Source organism: Pogona vitticeps, chromosome 1 (genome assembly GCF_051106095.1).
Source record: "Pogona vitticeps strain Pit_001003342236 chromosome 1, PviZW2.1, whole genome shotgun sequence".
Lineage (NCBI taxonomy): Eukaryota > Metazoa > Chordata > Lepidosauria > Squamata > Agamidae > Pogona > Pogona vitticeps.
In genome coordinates, this window is record NC_135783.1 from 110,112,501 (window position 1) to 110,130,466 (window position 17,966).

General features: G+C 42.1%; 2 protein-coding genes across 6 annotated transcripts in view; one reads left to right on the top strand and one right to left on the bottom strand.

Moving 5' to 3' along the window:
• The window catches only part of CEP162 (centrosomal protein 162), a 61,535-nt gene extending 60,313 nt beyond the window's left edge, over positions 1–1,222 (top strand). For all 4 annotated transcript variants that reach the window (XM_078380485.1, XM_078380479.1, XM_078380484.1 and 1 more), the window contains one exon: positions 870–1,222. In XM_078380485.1, the coding sequence (XP_078236611.1) occupies positions 870–1,079 (210 nt within the window). In that variant the 3' untranslated portion in view covers positions 1,080–1,222. The remainder of the gene's footprint in view (positions 1–869) is intronic.
• A 12,416-nt stretch (positions 1,223–13,638) lies between these two features.
• Positions 13,639–17,966, bottom strand: part of MRAP2 (melanocortin 2 receptor accessory protein 2) — a 39,774-nt gene continuing 35,446 nt past the window's right edge. For both annotated transcript variants that reach the window (XM_072999104.2, XM_020795377.3), the window contains exons 2-4: positions 17,527–17,665; positions 16,001–16,100; positions 13,639–15,246 (exon numbers count right to left, since the gene is read on the bottom strand). In XM_072999104.2, coding sequence (XP_072855205.1) covers positions 14,865–15,246; positions 16,001–16,100; positions 17,527–17,656 — 612 coding nt within the window. In that variant the 5' untranslated portion in view covers positions 17,657–17,665 and the 3' untranslated portion in view covers positions 13,639–14,864. The remainder of the gene's footprint in view (positions 15,247–16,000; positions 16,101–17,526; positions 17,666–17,966) is intronic.

A 17,966-nucleotide genomic window follows, 5' to 3' on the forward strand; every position in this document is an offset into this window, starting at 1 on the left:
CACATATTGGTTGGAGTGCCTGCAACACAGTTCTCTTGAATAGAAAGTGCATCCACAATCACACTGAATCAGTGGCTGAGCTGTAAAAATCACATTCTAGAACTCAGCAGGATGGTTGCAAGGAGGGCATGTTGTGTGTTTCTCTGCCTCCTTCCTGTACTGAAGTGCTGGGTAGTTGTTGTTTTCTCTACCTCCTTTGAAATCTTAAGAGAGCGAGAGATCTTACACTCGTCCCTAAATGCTTTCATTTAAGTAGTTTGCATTGGGGACCTAACGACAAATTCTAGTTTTGTCACCACTCTTAATTCCAACAGCTCAGTTTTGGAGCTTTTCCTCCCCTCCAAGTCTTAACTGAGCTCTCTTCACAACTGACTTGTCAGGATGTAGATGTGTGTTTCTCCTCACTGGCTCTGCCAATGTGTTCACAAAGCATATCTCATAGAAGAGCCTCATAGAAGAGGCTATGGAAAGACTAATTATATCAGTACTGCTTCTCAACAGCATTTCATGGATTTCAGCAAAAAAAAAAATCATCAGGTATCAGTCAAGCATGTCTTATTTATAAAACTATCTGAGACTTGCAAATTACAAGCAGCATATAGAACTCATGGGGTTTTCTCCCACTATAAATGAAGTACTTTCCTTATAAAGGATATATAATCTAAGAACTGATTCTAAGACTATCCCATGGACATGTGCTCAGTGAATCTATACTATTTGTCTATTTGTGTTATCTCTACCATGATCATACTAACTCCTAGGATTTTTCTAACAAGAGATCTAATAACAGATTTAAAAATCACTTTCTACTTTTGTACCAGTTAACACATGTCTAGAATTGAATATATTGTACTTTTTTCTATATATAGGTAATACAGGAAACACGACATATGGCAGAAGTGGAACAAATCCAGGAAATTGAAAAGTGGAGAAAACTTGCATTACTTAAAAATCAAGAGCTGGAGAAATTTCGTATTGAGCTGGATTCTATGTTGGATGTTCTTCGACAGCTACAGAAACAGGGAGTTATTATTCCAGTTGGTGGCTCAAATATGTCCGAAAGTTACTGGAAGATTTGAATGGGCATTAGTTAATCAGAGAGTAAGACAGTAACAAGCCTGAAAACATTCCAAAAATGTCATTAGGTTCAAATGTATCTGGATTTGTATCTGTTTTGCTGATATTTTTAACTTTATATTTATTAAAAATAATACCAAGTTTATGTGTGAGGCTTTTTTTCCCCCGCTTCACAAACTAAACTGCTTTTAAAAATAAGTTACATTCTTTTGGAAGTATTATATTTTGATTGACTATAGTGAACTAATGACCAGCTTTCTCTGCTGACAAGATCTGAATGGTTTAGATAGTCTAGCTAGGTCTACTTGATTGCAACTGTAAGTAAAGACACTTTACTTAGTACTTCTTTGCAGTCTATCAGCAGTTCCAAGAGTGTCCATAAAATGTATTGCACCAACAGCAGCTTATCTTCAATCTTCCCATGCATAGATGATTAGTTATTTGGTCACAGATATTCAGAACACTGTTTCAGAGAATGTAAATTTTACTCTTTGTCTTTGTCCTGAAACCTTTAATGGCATTTACAAGTTACAACAACACAAGCAAAATAGGAAAAGTAAAATTACACAAATTTCACAAATTAGGAGCGAGAAGCAGGGGACAATTTCAGAATTGCAGATAAGAAACCTGCAACAGCAGCGGTCAGGGCATTACATTCATTGCTCATGAAAATAGAAAGAACTAACTCAGAAGAATTGGAAAAATAAGAGAACCAAGGTTCAAGAAAAAAATTTCGGAGGTGGAAATGAGCAGGGCATTGAAACAGTATATGAACCAGGGTGTCAGGCGTCTCTAAACAAAAAGAACAAAGTCTTTTTTCACAAGAGATATTGAGAAATCGACCGGCATGGGTGGCCGAAGGAAAAATGTTAGAACGGGCTAACATAAAAGCTCTTCTTAGATGTGGATTTACTAGGGAGTGGAAATATTTGGGAGAGTGATCCTGAGATGGAAAAAATCCAACAGAAAGAGGGGAACATACAGAGTTAAGGTTATTGCATAGGTGATTGAATTCGGCATGACAGAGCTTGTCCTTGATTGTGGAATAAGCCCTAGTGAGATTCATATCTACTAAAAGATTCCAGGGATATGTGAAGAGAAGAGAGTTTCTTTTCAATAAGCGGGAACCAAGAAAAGGAGTAAGAATCGCACAATAAATCATATATCAGGGATCCAGAATGTGAGTTTAAAAAAAGACGGAGCCAAAATTTAAATATAAGTAACCAGGCAGTTGTGGAAGGTAGGTGAATGCCCAATTCTAAAGAAATAGTAGAAAGCCGAATTAAGTTAGGAACTCCTAATAGTCTGCAAAAAAACGTTGCTGCAACTTGAACAATATCCAAATTAGCCGAGTGTATCCATATAGGCACACCGTACAGCAAATGAGAAAGAATCTTAGACTGAAAAATCTGAATGGCTGCTGGGATACATTGGTTTCTGGAAGAATAATGAAATTTAGAAATAGCTTTTAATTGGGGAGAAATTGAAGAAATGGCAGCTTTTTTATGAAATGTCCAACTGCGTTTATGATGAATATGAAAACCCAGATACTTATAAGAGTGTACTTGACGGTAGGAAGAAGATCCTATTGTCCAAGATGTAGGGGACCAAGAGCAGGGGAAAACCAAAATTTGGGTTTTATTAGGGTTAATGGATAGATCATTAAGATCACAAAAATCCTGAAATTTAAGTAAAGTGCGACAAAGACCTGATTTAGTACGAGACATCAGCACTGTATCATCAGCATACAGGAGTATAGATAAGGGAACACCATTAAGGGCTGGAGCCGACTGATTGCAAGGGGAAAGAAAAGAGGGAAGATCGGCTAAAAATAAATTAAATAAATGGGCCAAAATGCAACCTTGACGAACACCTTTGAAAATTGGAATTTTTTTGGTAAGAGTGTTGGAATCAGGTAAACGAACCTGACAGAAATTACGGGAATGCAATTGGCGGAGCAAAAATAGCAGGCGTGGATCAATATTCCAGTTGGAAAGTTTTTTTCCATAGTAGCTCTCTGTTGACAGAGTCAAATGCCCCTCGGAGGTCCACAAAGGCAACAAAAAGTTTGGTTTTGTTGTGGATTGCATATTTTTCAGCAAGAAAAGTCAGCAAAAAGATATGATCCAGAGTGGACGCTCCGGCACGAAAGCTCATCTGTTCCTTTCCAGGAAGATCCTTGTCAGCAGCCCATGTAGAGTTTTTTCAAGAGATATTTAGAATATAATTTTCCAATATTGAATAATAAGCTTATTGGGCGATAATTTGAGGGTTGAGAGGGATTGTCTTTTTTATGAATTGGTATAAATATGGAAGATAACCAGGAGTTTGGAAAACAGCCAGAGTGATTTATCAAGGTAAAAAGAGTAGCTAAGGGCTCTGCCCACCAATGAGGTTTTATGGTCAAGATATTAAAAATGAGATCGGGTCCAAGAGCTTTGCCTGGCTTAAGTGAGATAATTAGTTCGAGGATCTCTTCAGGGGTGACTGGGGACCACTCAGGAAGGTCTTGTGATATGTGTACTGAAGAAGAACATGAGGATGTGATGGAGAAAAATTTAGTAAAATAATTAATCCAGGTAACAGAGGAAATAGAATTGGATAGTTTACTCTTCAAATCCTCTCAGATACTGGTCTGAAAGTAAACTTAAAATAGTCTAATCTGATACCTTATTTAACAGTTGGCTATATAGGTGCTGTTCTCAATTCAGTTACAGAGAGGATATATCTACCAGGTAAAAACAACCCAGATATCCACTCAGCAATGAGGATGTGTGTTTCCTCTTCAGCAATTCAAAGACCATTAGGCCTGACGGCATCAAAAGCAGCAGTAATATATCATGCCAGATTGACAATGAGACCACAACAGTCTCATTACTGGGGTACAACTAAAAAGAGAGACTTTTCAAGAGACTAGCTATATTGCCACATTTGACAAGACAGCTGAGATGATGGACAAGGGAGTATCTCAAGATGATAATGCTCTTTCATCAACTTCAGCCATCCATTCTTACAGCAACAGATGCAAGCAAAACTGGATGGGGAGAAGATTGCTTACAGGAAAAGCAACATATGTCTTGGTCACTATGGAAGAAGGAACATCACATCAATTTTCTAGTTTCTGCAATATTCAAAGCAATGAGCATTTGAAAACATGATAGCTGGCAAAATTCTTCAAACAGTGACAGATAATACAACAACTACATAGTACGTGAACAAACAAGGAGGAACAAAATCAATTGTCTATACCTGTCAACCTTTCTATGGGAATGGTGCATTCTAAAGCACATTTTCCCAATAGCAATACATGTCACTAGAGACAAGAAGTAGCAAGCAGATTTATTAAGCAAAATTCATTTATATATCTAGTTAAAACTAGCCTAATACTTAAGATCTTCTACAATGGCGATTTCTTATTTTGATTAGTACACATAGTTACGTTGTTCACATCACAACCCTCATTATAGTACCAGAACTGTTAATCTTGGTATTCAGCTCATTTATGTCCAACCAGACTCTAGCCTGGCTTCTAAGAAAAACATGTTGATCTTGTCCTAGGTTCTTCATGATCTTGGTCATCTTATTCTCTTACTGTTCCCCTCGGTTATTATATTACCTTGTCCAACTTTTATACCTCCTCCTTCAACAGCCTTTTTTCACACCTGAATTTCCTGTTCTTTCAAACAGATTCCATATATTTTGTTCCCTTCTCACTCTCAGAAAATGTGTGTACTATTCTCAGTTGCTATTTTGAAATATCCTGTCATTTTCTTCTCCAGACAAGGCATACACAAAAGAACAGGCACACTGCTCCTTAACTAAGCTTTACCTAAGTCTAAGAGTAAGAACATGGGGACTTTTTCTCAATAACAACAAACCATCTCCATTTATCAACAACGGATTTCAAAGGGTGGTAACCTCAGTTTTATTACTGATGTGATTTTTCACAGAATTCTGCCCCGTGCAATCATGGCACTCATGTCAAAGACTCAATGGCATACGCATATTAATTCCAAAAAATAAAAAAAAAGCATTGGCTGGCCAACCGAAATAAGCCAAAATCCACAGGCAAGCAATACTTTTATCAGGATCAGTTTTAAATGTTCCAAAAAGTATGACAAAAAGTTTTCCAATAAAGGTCATTAGGATGGATAGCAAAATGAAGAGGGATGAAAGAAGCATGAACATCCAATACCGTTTGCTCACTCTCTTAAGCCACTGACATCTGCAGTTAAGCACAGCCTCCAAGATGGAATGTGTGAGCTTGATGAGTCACCAATAGATACGTGGGCATCATATGTCATCTAGGGCAGTGGTCCCCAACCTTGGGCCTCCAGATGTTCTTGGACTAGAACTCCCAGAAGCCTTCACTACCACCTCTGCTGGCCAGGATTTCTGGGAGTTGAGGTCCAGGAACATCTGGAGGCCCAAGGTTGGGGACCACTGATCTAGGTAAGGCCATTGCAAAAAAAAAAAAAAGATAACAGGCAGAATTCTGTAAACCACACAATAGCTTCAACAGGCAACATTCTCACTGCTATCTCCAACATGTAGTTACACAACCCAGAAATCACCCCATTGATCACTATTAGGCTTCCATGTGCACAAGGGACACATAAATACCCCTTTATGCAAACAATAAAGCAAATAATCCTTTATGCAAACACTAGAACAAAGACAGTGGCATGTGCAATGGGTGGTTGTACTACAATAAAAACAAACTGTATTTTTGGCATGATTACCTTTTGTGTTCACCCACTGTGTATTTCTGTTCAGCCATTCCTAGAAATTATGATACCCAGAGTGATATAGAGCAGTGGTTCCCAAACATTTTGGACACATGCCTCTTGATTTACTGACCACTGGTCATGGCTCCCCTTGCTCAACAGGGCCATCAAGGGTCTCACTGCCACCAGGGGCAGGATCCTGACACCCCCTCCCCAGCTATCCCATCTCTTCACCACCACCCCCAGTATCCCCAAGAACCCATTTCCTTCCAGATTCTTACACAGGAAACTCAGAAGGCCACCTGTCAAACACCTCCACCAGGGACCGTAGAGGAGAGGCAGACACATGGGGATCATGTACCCTCAAAGAGAGGCAGGCACATGATTTGACACAGAGGTATGAACAGCTCCTCTACAGCCCTCATAGCTCTATGTTTCTTGCCTTTTCTTATGGCACCTCCTGGCTTGGTTTCCAGGCACCCCATGGCGCCACAGTGCAGAGTTTGGGAATCCTTGGTATAAAGGATAGATTGATGCACAAGGACTCAGGAGAGCTGGGTTTGAATTCTCAATTATCCATGGAAGCTCATGGGGTCTAGAAGTGGTGAAACCACTCCATAAATACCTTACTTATCTTGAGAGCTATAATGCCCCCCATAAGTCAGTTCAGATTTGATGATATACCCATGGAAGCAAATTATCAGGCACAGGAGACACAAACATATGTGTCAGAAAGCAGTTCTCCATTTTTGGTCCTACAGACCATCTTGAGTTTCAAGTGCCAAAATCCCCGGCTATAGCATGATATCAGTCAAGGGCCAACGGCTAAGGATTCCTGAAGTCAAGACACCTGGAGAACCCAAGGCTAAGAACCACTGCCTTAAGACAAAGCTGAGAATGCATGAAAAAAACAATGTACATATAACACTTCTCTCCTCTCATATATGTTAGGTACAGTATATCAAAACATAGGCTACAACCCCACAGATAAATCAGTTCTGCCATTTGTATAGAAGACAATGCTCAGCTCTCATAATGACGTTTCCTGAAGCTTATTTGTCAAAAGCAAATTTGTCAAAATAAAAGAAACACAGGAATGATTTGTGTGTTTTTAAGGCATGTTAAAGGCAGTAGTTAGTCTGATAATTGTTGTTCAATCAGTATCAAATTATTAGGAAGTTGGCTAAGTGAAGATTCCAAGTGATGTGCATTTTTAAACATTACTTTCCCAGTTCCATGAATAGTGGAATAATCCCAATTAGAACTGGTATACTGTGCGCCAAACAGGAAGATTTTATCACAAAGTGATGCTACAAAACTGTTGACACATCCAGTTACGATGGACTAGACATGAAAGCCTGATAAAATTAGCTACATGAAAAGTTGTGTCTCATGTCAGAGTGAAAGCCTCCTATAGAAGACATTTCCCTTTAAATCAAGAGGGTATTTGTGAGGGTTCAGTGATTACCTCAGACTTACCAGACACAAACACCGGAGGCGCGTGATCTTGAAAAACAGAACTGGGGTTTATTGAAACATCAAATAAAGAAGTATCAACGTTAAACTTGTCAGTATTCTTTTCTCTCGCCGCCAACGGGTCAAACAAGGGTGTCCACGCTTCTTGTAAAAAGGGGTTGAAACTCGGGTCATACCAAGGTCCCTTGGAGAACGGGTTAACTTCACCCTGTCCTTTCACCTCAATGTCCACCTCGATTAAGGGTAAGGTCTCCTCATCTCCCCTCTCCGGGTCGAAGGGGTCGACTCCCTCAGAATAGGGGTCCCAGGGTCTGGTGAATACCTCCTTCGGTGAGCCTCCTCCAGACGCCATGCTGTCCTTTCCCTTTCTTCTCTCTCTACGCCTCCTCCACTCTTTAGCCTCTGTTTCTCCCCAATAAGATGGTCTGGGGGGCAAACCTCTTCTTCTTCGGTAATCTGCCTCTTCCCGAGGCACCCTGACATTTTCACATCTCCCTGTCCAGCGATCCTCTATCCAGATTAATTCCCAACCCCTGGGTATCTTGTCTTTTCCTTCTCTTAACTCTCCAAGCCCCGCCTCTACTAACAGTCGCTCCTCCACCTGGGTTCCCGCCTTTTCTATCCTGGTCTGGGTAGCTACCGACATCTTCTTTACCCCCTGTTCCAAATCCCCAGTGTCTACACCCGATGTCTGAAAGCGACACAAGTAGTCGTGGACGCTGTCTGAGTCTCCTTCTCTCTTTTAACTGAGGACGACACTCTGGCGAGGACTTCTATAGCCTCGCCTCAGGTCTCACATACCCCCCCCCAAGAGGGTCGTCCTCTCCTCTTCGCTCTTGGCCCAAGGCCCCTGCTGAGAAAAATAATCTACATTAGCATGGTCGGCTCCTTTGCGATATTGAACACTAAATGCAAAAGTTTGTAGGGCTAAGTACCACCGGGTAAGTCGTGGATTCGTTTCTTTCATTCAGGTCAACCACTGCAAGGGGGCGTGATCCGTTACCAGAGTAAAGGGAGCTCCTTGTAGATAGTAACGCAGGACATGAGTGGCCCATTTTATGGCCAGGGCCTCTTTTTCTATCACTGCATACTTTTGTTCTCTTGGCGAAAGTTTTCTACTCAAATGCAACACCGGGTACTCAACTCCGTTCCTTACCTGGGCTAGTACAGCCCCTAACCCCCGGTCTGAGGCATCTGTAAATAGAGTGAATGGGAGCTTAATGTCGGGAGCGAACCGGGTTGGTATTTCACAAATGATGGACTTTAAAGTTTGAAAAGATTCCTCTTGGGCTGGCCCTCATACAACATCTTTGGCAGCTTGTTTCCGCATTAAATCAGTTAAAGGAGCAGCAATGGTAGCAAACTGAGGCACAAACTGCCTATAGTAACCTACCAGTCCTAGAAACTGTTGCACCTCCTTTTTCGTCCGCGATCTATACCATTGAGATATTTTTGTTACCTTTTCTTATTGAGGTTGGATCTCCCCTTTTCTTACTTTAAATCCCAAATATTCTACTTTAGGTAAACCTATCTTACATTTCTTTGGGTTGACCGTCAAACCAGCCCTTTCCAACTCTCTCAGGACCCTTCAGAGATGGTTTTCGTGTTCTTCCCAAGAATTGCTGAAGATTATAATATTGTCAATATAAGCGGCTGCACAATCCCTTAATGGGGTCAACACCTGATCCATGAGTCTTTGGAAGGTCACAGCCGCCCCATGTAGCCCAAATGGCATTTTTACAAATTGATACAAGCCCTTTGGGGTACAGAATGCCATTTTCTCCCTATCCTGTGGCCTTACTGGAATTTGCCAGTAACCTTTGGTTAGATCTATGGAGGACAGGTATTGGGCCCCTCCCAGGCGATCTAGCAGGTCCCCTATCTTGGGCATAGGGTACACATCGAATTTGGACACAGCATTGACCTTTCTAAAATCTATACAGAACCTTAAGGACCCATCGGGCTTCGGGACCATCACTGGATAACTGCGCTAGGGCCCTTTAGCCGGCTCTATGACTCCCAGTTTAATCATCTCATCTACTTCTTTCTCTATTACACTTGCTAATTGCCTAGGCCACGACCTTTCATTAGATCTCACGACCAGACCAGGATCAGTTTCTATTGCATGCTCAACCAAGTGAGTACACCCAGGTATTTTTGAAAACACTTTGGGGAATTCTTTTCCCAATCTTAGTACCTGTTCTTTTTGTTCTGGATTTATCAATTCGCTAACATCCAAGGATTCGGGAGGGTCCAGGTCTTCACACTCAGGACCCAGTTCTTCCTCTACTTCTGAACCATACAGATACACCTGTTTCTTCTTTTTCCTGTCCAACGTTTCTATTTCATAATCCACCTCATTTATTCTCCTCAGCAGTGGATAAGGCCCGTGCCACTTAGCTAAGAATTTAGAGGAGTCTGTTGGTAGCAGGACTAGTACCTTTTGTCCAGGTTCAAACTCTCTAGGTTTGACCTTTCTATCATACCTTTCCTTTTGCTTCGCCTGTGCTCCCCCCAGGTTTTCCTTCACTATTTCCCACGCTAGCTCCAAATTATGTCGCATGTCTAATATTTGCTGTAGCACATTTTCAGAATTATCTTCACCTTCCTCCCATTTTTCTCTCATTAAATCTAACACCCCTCTGGGTCTTCTCCCATAAAGCAACTCGAAGGGAGAGAACCCAGTGGAAGCCTGGGGAGCCTCTCTTACTGCGAACAAATGGGCTGGCAAAAAGGTGTTCCATGTCTGAGGTTTTTCAATAGCCAATTTCCTTAACATCCCCTTCAGGGTTCGGTTGACATGCTCCACCAGGCCGTTGGCCTGGGGGTGATAGATGGAGGTTTTCAACGGTTTCACCCCCAACATTTCCCACATTTGTTTGAAGGTCAAGCTCATAAAGTTTGAGCCTTGATCAGTGAGCACTTCCCTAGGGAACCCTACTCTAGAAAACACTCCTAACAATTTCTTAGCCAACACTTTAGCTGAGGTGGATCGTAGGGGTATGGCTTCGGGGTATCGAGTAGCATAGTCTATTATCACCAAAATATATTGATGTCCCCCTGAAGATTTCACCAGCGGTCCCACAATGTCCATGGCTATTTGGTCGAACGGATGGTCTACCAGAGGCATGGGTACAAGATCCCCTCCGGGTCCCGATTTGGGTTGAGTCATTTGGCAGACCGGGCATGATCGGCAATATTCCTCCACCTCTTTGGCCATCTTAGGCCAGAAGAACTGCTGTCGCATCCTGTCCAGAGTCTTTCGCGTGGCCAGTTGGCCGGCCAGCGGCAGATCATGTGGTAGTCCGATCACCCAGTTCTGAAGTCTCTCGGGTAATACCAACTGGGTTTCTTCCCCCATTTCTGACTTGGTTACCCGGTACAGCAAACCCTGCCTCATCTCAAAGTTCGTCTCTCCATCTTTTGTAGAGCCCTCAGGAACCGCCTGCAGCCTAAGATCTTCCAGCCCCATGTCATCCTGTTGCCAGCACCGCAGCTGGTTGCGGGACAAACCCCATACATCAGATTCCAGGTAAAAGTTTGCTAACTCCCTGGTGCATGCTTCTGCCACCGTGAGGGTAAGCTCTTCAATCCCCAGCCAGTCTCTCCCCAAAAGCATATCTTGGCCTAGACCCAGTACTATGCCCACTTCTACCACTCTTTTAACTTCTCCGATTTCTAGCTCTGCCAACGCCGTTTCATATTATTTCGCGTCTCCATGGATGCATTTAATTATCATAGTCTCTGCCAACCGGGGCGCTTCTAATCGCTTTACCAAAGTTTTGCTGCACCCGGTGTCTATCAGAGCTCTCTTCCACTGTCTATTTACCTTAGCTTTGACTACCCAACCCGGGTGGTCTTCCTAACCCTCCTTAGTGGTGAAGGCGTAAATGTTGGTCCACACACACTCTTCCACTGGGCAATATTTTTTCACGTGACTGAACTGGCCGCAGCCGAAACACGCGGTCATCTTCTCCTTATTAGTGTTCCACTCGCTGGTTGCTTCTGGAACTTCGGGTCCGACGTGATCAAAGGCCTTGGTATCCGTGTTCCCGCCGGATTAACGAATTCTACTCGGCCGGGTCTGTTTCTCTTGGTTGTAGACATCGCTGGGATCTTAGCTGCACCACCACGAGTTGGAACCTCCATCTTCTCCTCCATCTTCATCAGGTCCATCTGCATCGCGGGCTTGTTCTGCCATGCCTCATCCGCCTCTATGTAGTCATCCAACAGCACCACAGTGGCCTCTAGCAAGGTGGGCTTGTGCTTCATCACCCAATTCCTGGGTCCTGAGCTCAGGGTGGAAACAAACTGTTTCATAATTATTATGTCCATGACCTGTTCCACCGTTTTTCCTTTAGGCTTTATCCACTGAGTAGCATTCACTTTTAGCTTTTGTGCCAGGGTTCTGGAGTGTAAGCCTGCCTTCATATGGAGGTCACAGAATCTTCTGTGATAAGCTTCTTCATTAAGATTTAGTGTATTTAATATTGCTGTTTTAATGACCTGATAATTGCTGGCGTCTTCTGGGTCTAGAGTGTCCATGATCTCTTGGGGAAGTCCTGTTAAATACGGTGTAATTATCAGAGCCCACTGCTCTGGTGGCCATTGGGCTGATGTTGCCACTCTCTCAAAGGTATTAAGGGACGCCGCGGGATCGTCTTGGGGACCCATTTTCTGTAATTTTATAGGTGGTCTGTTAGCTAACGCTGGTTTAGCGTCTTCTTTGACCCCCGTGTGTGGCTCTCTTAGGCTTGTATTCTGCAGCTGTTCTATTAGCAGCCTTTGTTGATCAGCTGTTTGATCAGCATCTCTTGTCCTTCTGTAATCGCCTTTAACCACGCTTCAGTGGTAGTGTCCATAGCCTGAGGCCCCACTAGTTGGGCGCCAATATGTGAGGGTTCAGTGATTTCTCCTTTTCCTCCCTCAAATGCCTCCTCCACTCTTTAGCCTCTGTTTCTCCCCAATAAGATGGTCTGGGGGCAAACCTCTTCTTCTTCGGTAATCTGCCTCTTCCCGAGGCACCCTGACCTTTTCACATCTCCCTGTCCAGGGATCCTCTATCCAGATTAATTCCCAACCCCCGGGTATCTTGTCCTTTTCTTCTCTCAACTCTCCAAGCCCTGCCTCTACTAATGGTTGCTCCTCAACCCGGGTTCCCGCCTTTTCTATCCTGGTCTGGGTAGCTACCGACATCTTCTTTATCCCCTATTCCAAATCCCCTGATGTCTGAACGCGACATGAGTAGTCATGGACGCTGTCTGAGTCTCCTTCTCTCTTTTAACTGAGGATGACACTCTGGCAAGGACTTCTATAGCCTCGCCTCGGGTCTCACAGTATTCCATTTCTACTACCTTCATCCCTAGTTCTTACTGGAATTTCTTTAAAGAAAACAGTAGTAGTGGGGAACTTGACTCTTAACTATTTTCAGTGAATACTAATGCCATCGTTTCTACAATATTTTGCCACTCTATTTGGGCCTAAACTGTTTGTTGCTACACATGAAGTAACACTGTTTGTTACTTTAGTTCTCAGCAGAGCTGTCATGGAACAGTGTATTATTTAATCATGCAAACACTTGAGGTCAATATGAATACCAGGTATGTGGAACAATGCATAGCCAGGCACAGAGTTTAAAACCTGTGGCCTTGTTCTGTTGTGTGGTGTATTCACAAACCAATTACTAATACATCCATACAAGCACCTGCTTTGACTTTAGAATTCTCAATATTAATAAAATGCAGGAATTTTCTGAAATTATACTAGTGACTTAGTGAAAGGACATGAAAAAAAGCATGCTGCTTATATACCACCCCATAGCGCTTTAAGCACTCTCTGAGAGGTTTACAGGTTAATTATGCAGGCTACACATTGCCCCCCCCAAGCGAGCTGGGTACTCATTTTACTGACCTCAGAAGGATAGAAGGCTGAGGTGTTTTTTTTAAGTACTGTATCCTGTTTTATCTGCTAAAATTCAAAATCACATAGCCCCACACACGATGTTAACCACCATGAAAAACAGCCCAAACTACAGCCTATGGGGTTTCTGGTCAGGATCCTGTAGTCAAATGGTTCACTGAATGCATGTGGGCTGTTCTGCCTTTACAGAGCTTGCACAAGGAAGCATCCAGGATCTTCTTGCACAAGTGTAAAGCAACTATCCACAATCAGCAATAGTTATGCAAGCAGGAAATCTTCTGTTTCTCTGCCAACAGATCATTGTGCACCTTTAGTGCCTAACAGGATCCTGCTGTGTATCTTCACTAACCTGACTGAGACTTTAATTACTTGGAAGTAAGCTACTGGGACACTGCGGGTGCCTCGATGAGTAAATACATGCCCAGAACAAATGCTGATATATATGATATTTAGAATCTTTAACCAAAGGAACAGAATAATTTAAAAAGATACCATGGCATGCATATGAACTAGTCTTCCCAGAAAAGTCATTCTAGGTAACTGCCAGGACAAAACAGTGGAAACAATTCAACAAGGTGCCATCTTCAGGAACAAAATAATGAACAAATTAAATGGTAAATACAAGAGATTAATTTGCAAAACAAACTGACTGCTGAAGTCAACAAAACATGTCCCTCTCATAACAAGTACTCCTTCATTCAAAATTACTCAAGATCCCAATGCAGCTGGTGGGCACCATCTTGTGCTCTCTCAGTGTAGCATCCTTCCATGGCAGATGACAGTCTGAGTGTTTGTTGCCAATTCCCTAACTGCAAGGCTTTTAACAAGCTCATTTTGAGCCAAGCAATTTTAATTTTTTTTTTTTATGTATCATCCAAAGTTCCAGTACAATTTGAGTTTGGCACAGAATTTAGGGAAGAAGTTCATATCTTGAAGTACAGCTGTAGCTCTGGATAGGTTTTTTTTAAAGCATGCATACCACACAGAAGCAAATATAAGCCCCAAAATATTGGCTTTTAAGTTGGCCTGTTCTGAAGAATCAACATAGCAACTTAGGAATGTTTCCAGTATAAGAACCAGCTCTGAATATCAGGAATGGGCACAGAACATAAGTGTAATTTCCAACTACCATTTGCCACTCTTGAAAATGGCCCACTTCAGCCTTCTGTAATTAGTGGACAGTCTGCTTTAATTCAGGTCTCAATCTGAAGTGGAGATTCGGAAATCCAAAGGCTCATGTCTTCCATTGACTGCCACTGGAAATTCTCTTGCCGCATCTGAATGAAATTCACATATATAGCATCTCCTTTGGAGGAGATTTTGCCTGCCGAATTACAGATGAACAGGAACAAGGATTTTCTGCTACCCATCTCAAAAGCTGGCTTTTAAGAAAAATGGAACTGCTAATAATTTTTGGAAGAGTTCGAAGAAATCTACTTCTCCTTTCATCTGGTTTATTCATGGTTATAGGGTGAAAGTTTAAAGAACATAAAATATTAAAAAAATGTTCTGTAGCTACAAATGAAAGACAGGGCTGGAGTTCAAGATGAAACATATTCTGCTTCAGTATAGACTGCAGAAGGTGTGATACTATTTCTTGCTGGAACCCCAGCTTCCCCCCAAAAAACCAACCAATATCTTGCTTGAGGTTCATCAGTTAAGAATTTAGGGAGAAATCTGACTAACTGGTTTGCTCTCTAAAATGATGGGTGGTTCAGAAATCAACAGGTCATCTTCATACAAGGAAGAGTTCTGGTCAGTGTTCACAAAGTTCGGGATGTTGAATTTGGTGTGGCAATTCGGTTCCTCTTCGAGTCTTGCACTGTTATGAATTACTTCCTGCAAATGGATGTTAGGGTCCATCACCGGCACTCTGTGGCACTGTTTTCCTTTGTCCACACCCTCAAACTCATTGACATAGCAATGGAAAAGCAACCTGGATTCTTCAGCAGCTTGATGAGAGAAGATCCTGTCAGAATCCAATGGCCGCCCAAACTCAGCCACAAAGTTGTTCAGGCAGAGCCTTTTCTCTGCAGACTCTGTATTCCTAAAAAGCAAGGAGAGGTGAACTGGGGTATGAAAGAAAGCATGATGGAAGATGGCCAAAGCACATCTCTATGAATCCTGGCTATTACAGACACATTCAAAAAGTTAGCTTCTGAATGAGAGTTAACTACAGACTTGCAATTACACCACTGGTGATGGAAGGAACGAAGTCACGATCAATCCCTCGTCTAGTTCAGACATACTACCACTTTTAAAAGGGGGAGCTCAAGGATTCCCTCCAGCAATCAGTGTAACTTTTCAATTAGTCAGTAATGCCAGCCTTAACATTCTGCTGTAGAGCAAAGTAGATGCCTTGATTATATAACATTTAGATTTCAGTCAGCAACCAGAGTTTGTGGTATTGGTAGATCATCATCTGGACCTCTGCTTCACTGTACAATCTAGCATATCTACTCAGAAAAGGATCATATTGCAGTCAGTTGGATTTATACCAAGCTAATGCAAGCTTGCATTTTGAGGCTATGGTCCTATAAGCACAATCTAGAGTAAATCCTACTGACTTTAAGAAGAACATGAGAAGGTGCCTTCTATCCAGGTAGATCACTGGTTGGTCAAGCTCAGTATTACCAGCAACAAACCTGAAGCAACCCTCCAGGGCTTCAAGAGTTTAGCATTTTCCTGAAAAGATCAGTTCAGCTGAACTCGGGACTCTGTGCCCGCCAACCCATGAGAGATGGCCCTTCTCCCTGTGACAATGAGCTCTGCTACATTTATCATGCATTGGTGTTACTTACTCTTGGTGTGGTGCTCCAGTCTTTGTCAACAAGGTGAGAACAAAAAACATAAAAATGACAAAGACAGCAAGGCCAACCCAAAAACCAATCACAATGGAATCTGTAAGAGAAGGCAGGAGGTCAGTTTTCTGCAGGTGGGAAAAGAAACTTTCATTAATACAAAAAGTGGGGGGGTAGGGAAAACCATTCTGAACTGCAAGAAAAAACAGATCTTGTTTCATCCCCTGCATATACTCAGATCTATCCCTGCGGTCCAACTGGAGCCAGTGTTTGTATTTAGTATTTAGCCATCGCAATCCATGTTCTACTTTCTGCAGAAATGTGTTTCTATATATAACTGCTACATAAGCTTTGTGTTTAGCATCGATCTGTCTGCATTATGCCAAATGTAACTGCTAGGCTCAGTTTCTGTCTGGACGCAGGACTGGTAATCAAACTCCGCCTTCCTCCCTCCCTCTCTCTCCACCCCTTCACAAAAGACCAGCCCTGTTGGAGCAGACATGGACAACTCATCTGTTTCCTAACCTGTGGAATGTTATTCTTCCAAGCTCTGGTCTCCTTGATAGAAAAGACATTCAGCCTCCTGTTTGGCATTACAAGGTCTTGTTTGTCATGCAAAACAGAGACCTATGCTTTTTTCCAGATAATACTAAAAATGTGTTAATGTTCTAATCAGAGTAATAGGGCCAAACAAAAACAATTCCCACTTGTTTTTACACAAACATTCCCGTAGTAACTGTGTGACATGGAATTTCTGGCCCATACACTCCGCCCTTTCTCTTCCAGCATTCCAGTGGTTAAAATATGCATCAGTGAGGGACACGACTCAAGTCATCATCAAGTGCCCAAAAGAAAAGTATAATAATTTTTTATTCGTTATGTAATTTTCGAACAATAAAATGAATCATGACAGCATGGTGCAATAAATCAGCCTGTAAAATCTAATTGCAGTTTCATTACATTCCCTTCCACTTGAAATTTTACATACGTCTTCCAAGAACCCATTCCATTTGGAAATATGATTATCTTTTTATCAAGTGCACCACAGTCTTATTATGAAAGTTTTGAGTGCACATTCAGAAAAAAAACAGTTCTGATTATCAAAACAAATTAAGTCTGTTTGAGTAGAAGTATTGTCATGAAACTGAAAGAGCTGATTTGCATCATCGTTTGCAGTGATGAGAACAAGGTGCAAATCTTGGGATCGCTCCCCCCCCTTTCATACCCAGGTCTGTATATGAAGAACAGTTCGGAAGATTTCACTTTGGCACAGTTTGGAAGAATGCAGCAGCCAGATTGCTAACTAGGGCTGGACGCAAGGATCACACTGCGCCTCCCCTCCCCCACTGCCGGCTGATCTGTTTCCAGGCAGAATTCAAAGTGTTTGTTCCAACCTATAAAGCCCTAAACAGTTTGGACCCAAGCTATCTCCAGGACCACACCTCCCTTTATGAGCCTGCTCGAGTGTTAAGATCATGAGGAGAAGCCTGTTTTTTAAAAAATCCGAATGTCCGAGTAAGACTTACACTTATGAGCCTTGAGGTCTTCAAATGAAACTGGCCCATATTCATAATATTCATACTCCCAAGTGTAATCAGAATTAGATAATAAAGCATGCTGAGATGTTTTGTTGGAAACAAATCGCGGTCCAGCCATCTCCAGCCTCTGTCAATATATAAATGTGAAGACAATGGGTTTTAGTAGGAAAAAGCAATTCAGTACAAATCAAATTATTTCCCCTCCCTCTCTCTGTTAACGACTCATGATTCTGTACTCTCAGCAGCAGCCCTCTTTTCATAAAACCTCCGCTCTTTAACTTCTTTCTTCCTCCTATACTGAGAGCATGGCTAAAAATCTGCTGAACATGAAGCCATTCCAGAGTTAATTTTATGGCAAATTAAGGAAAATGAGTTCTGCAAAACACAGCACTAATTTTTGTTCCTTTATTGTGAATGAACAAATTCAT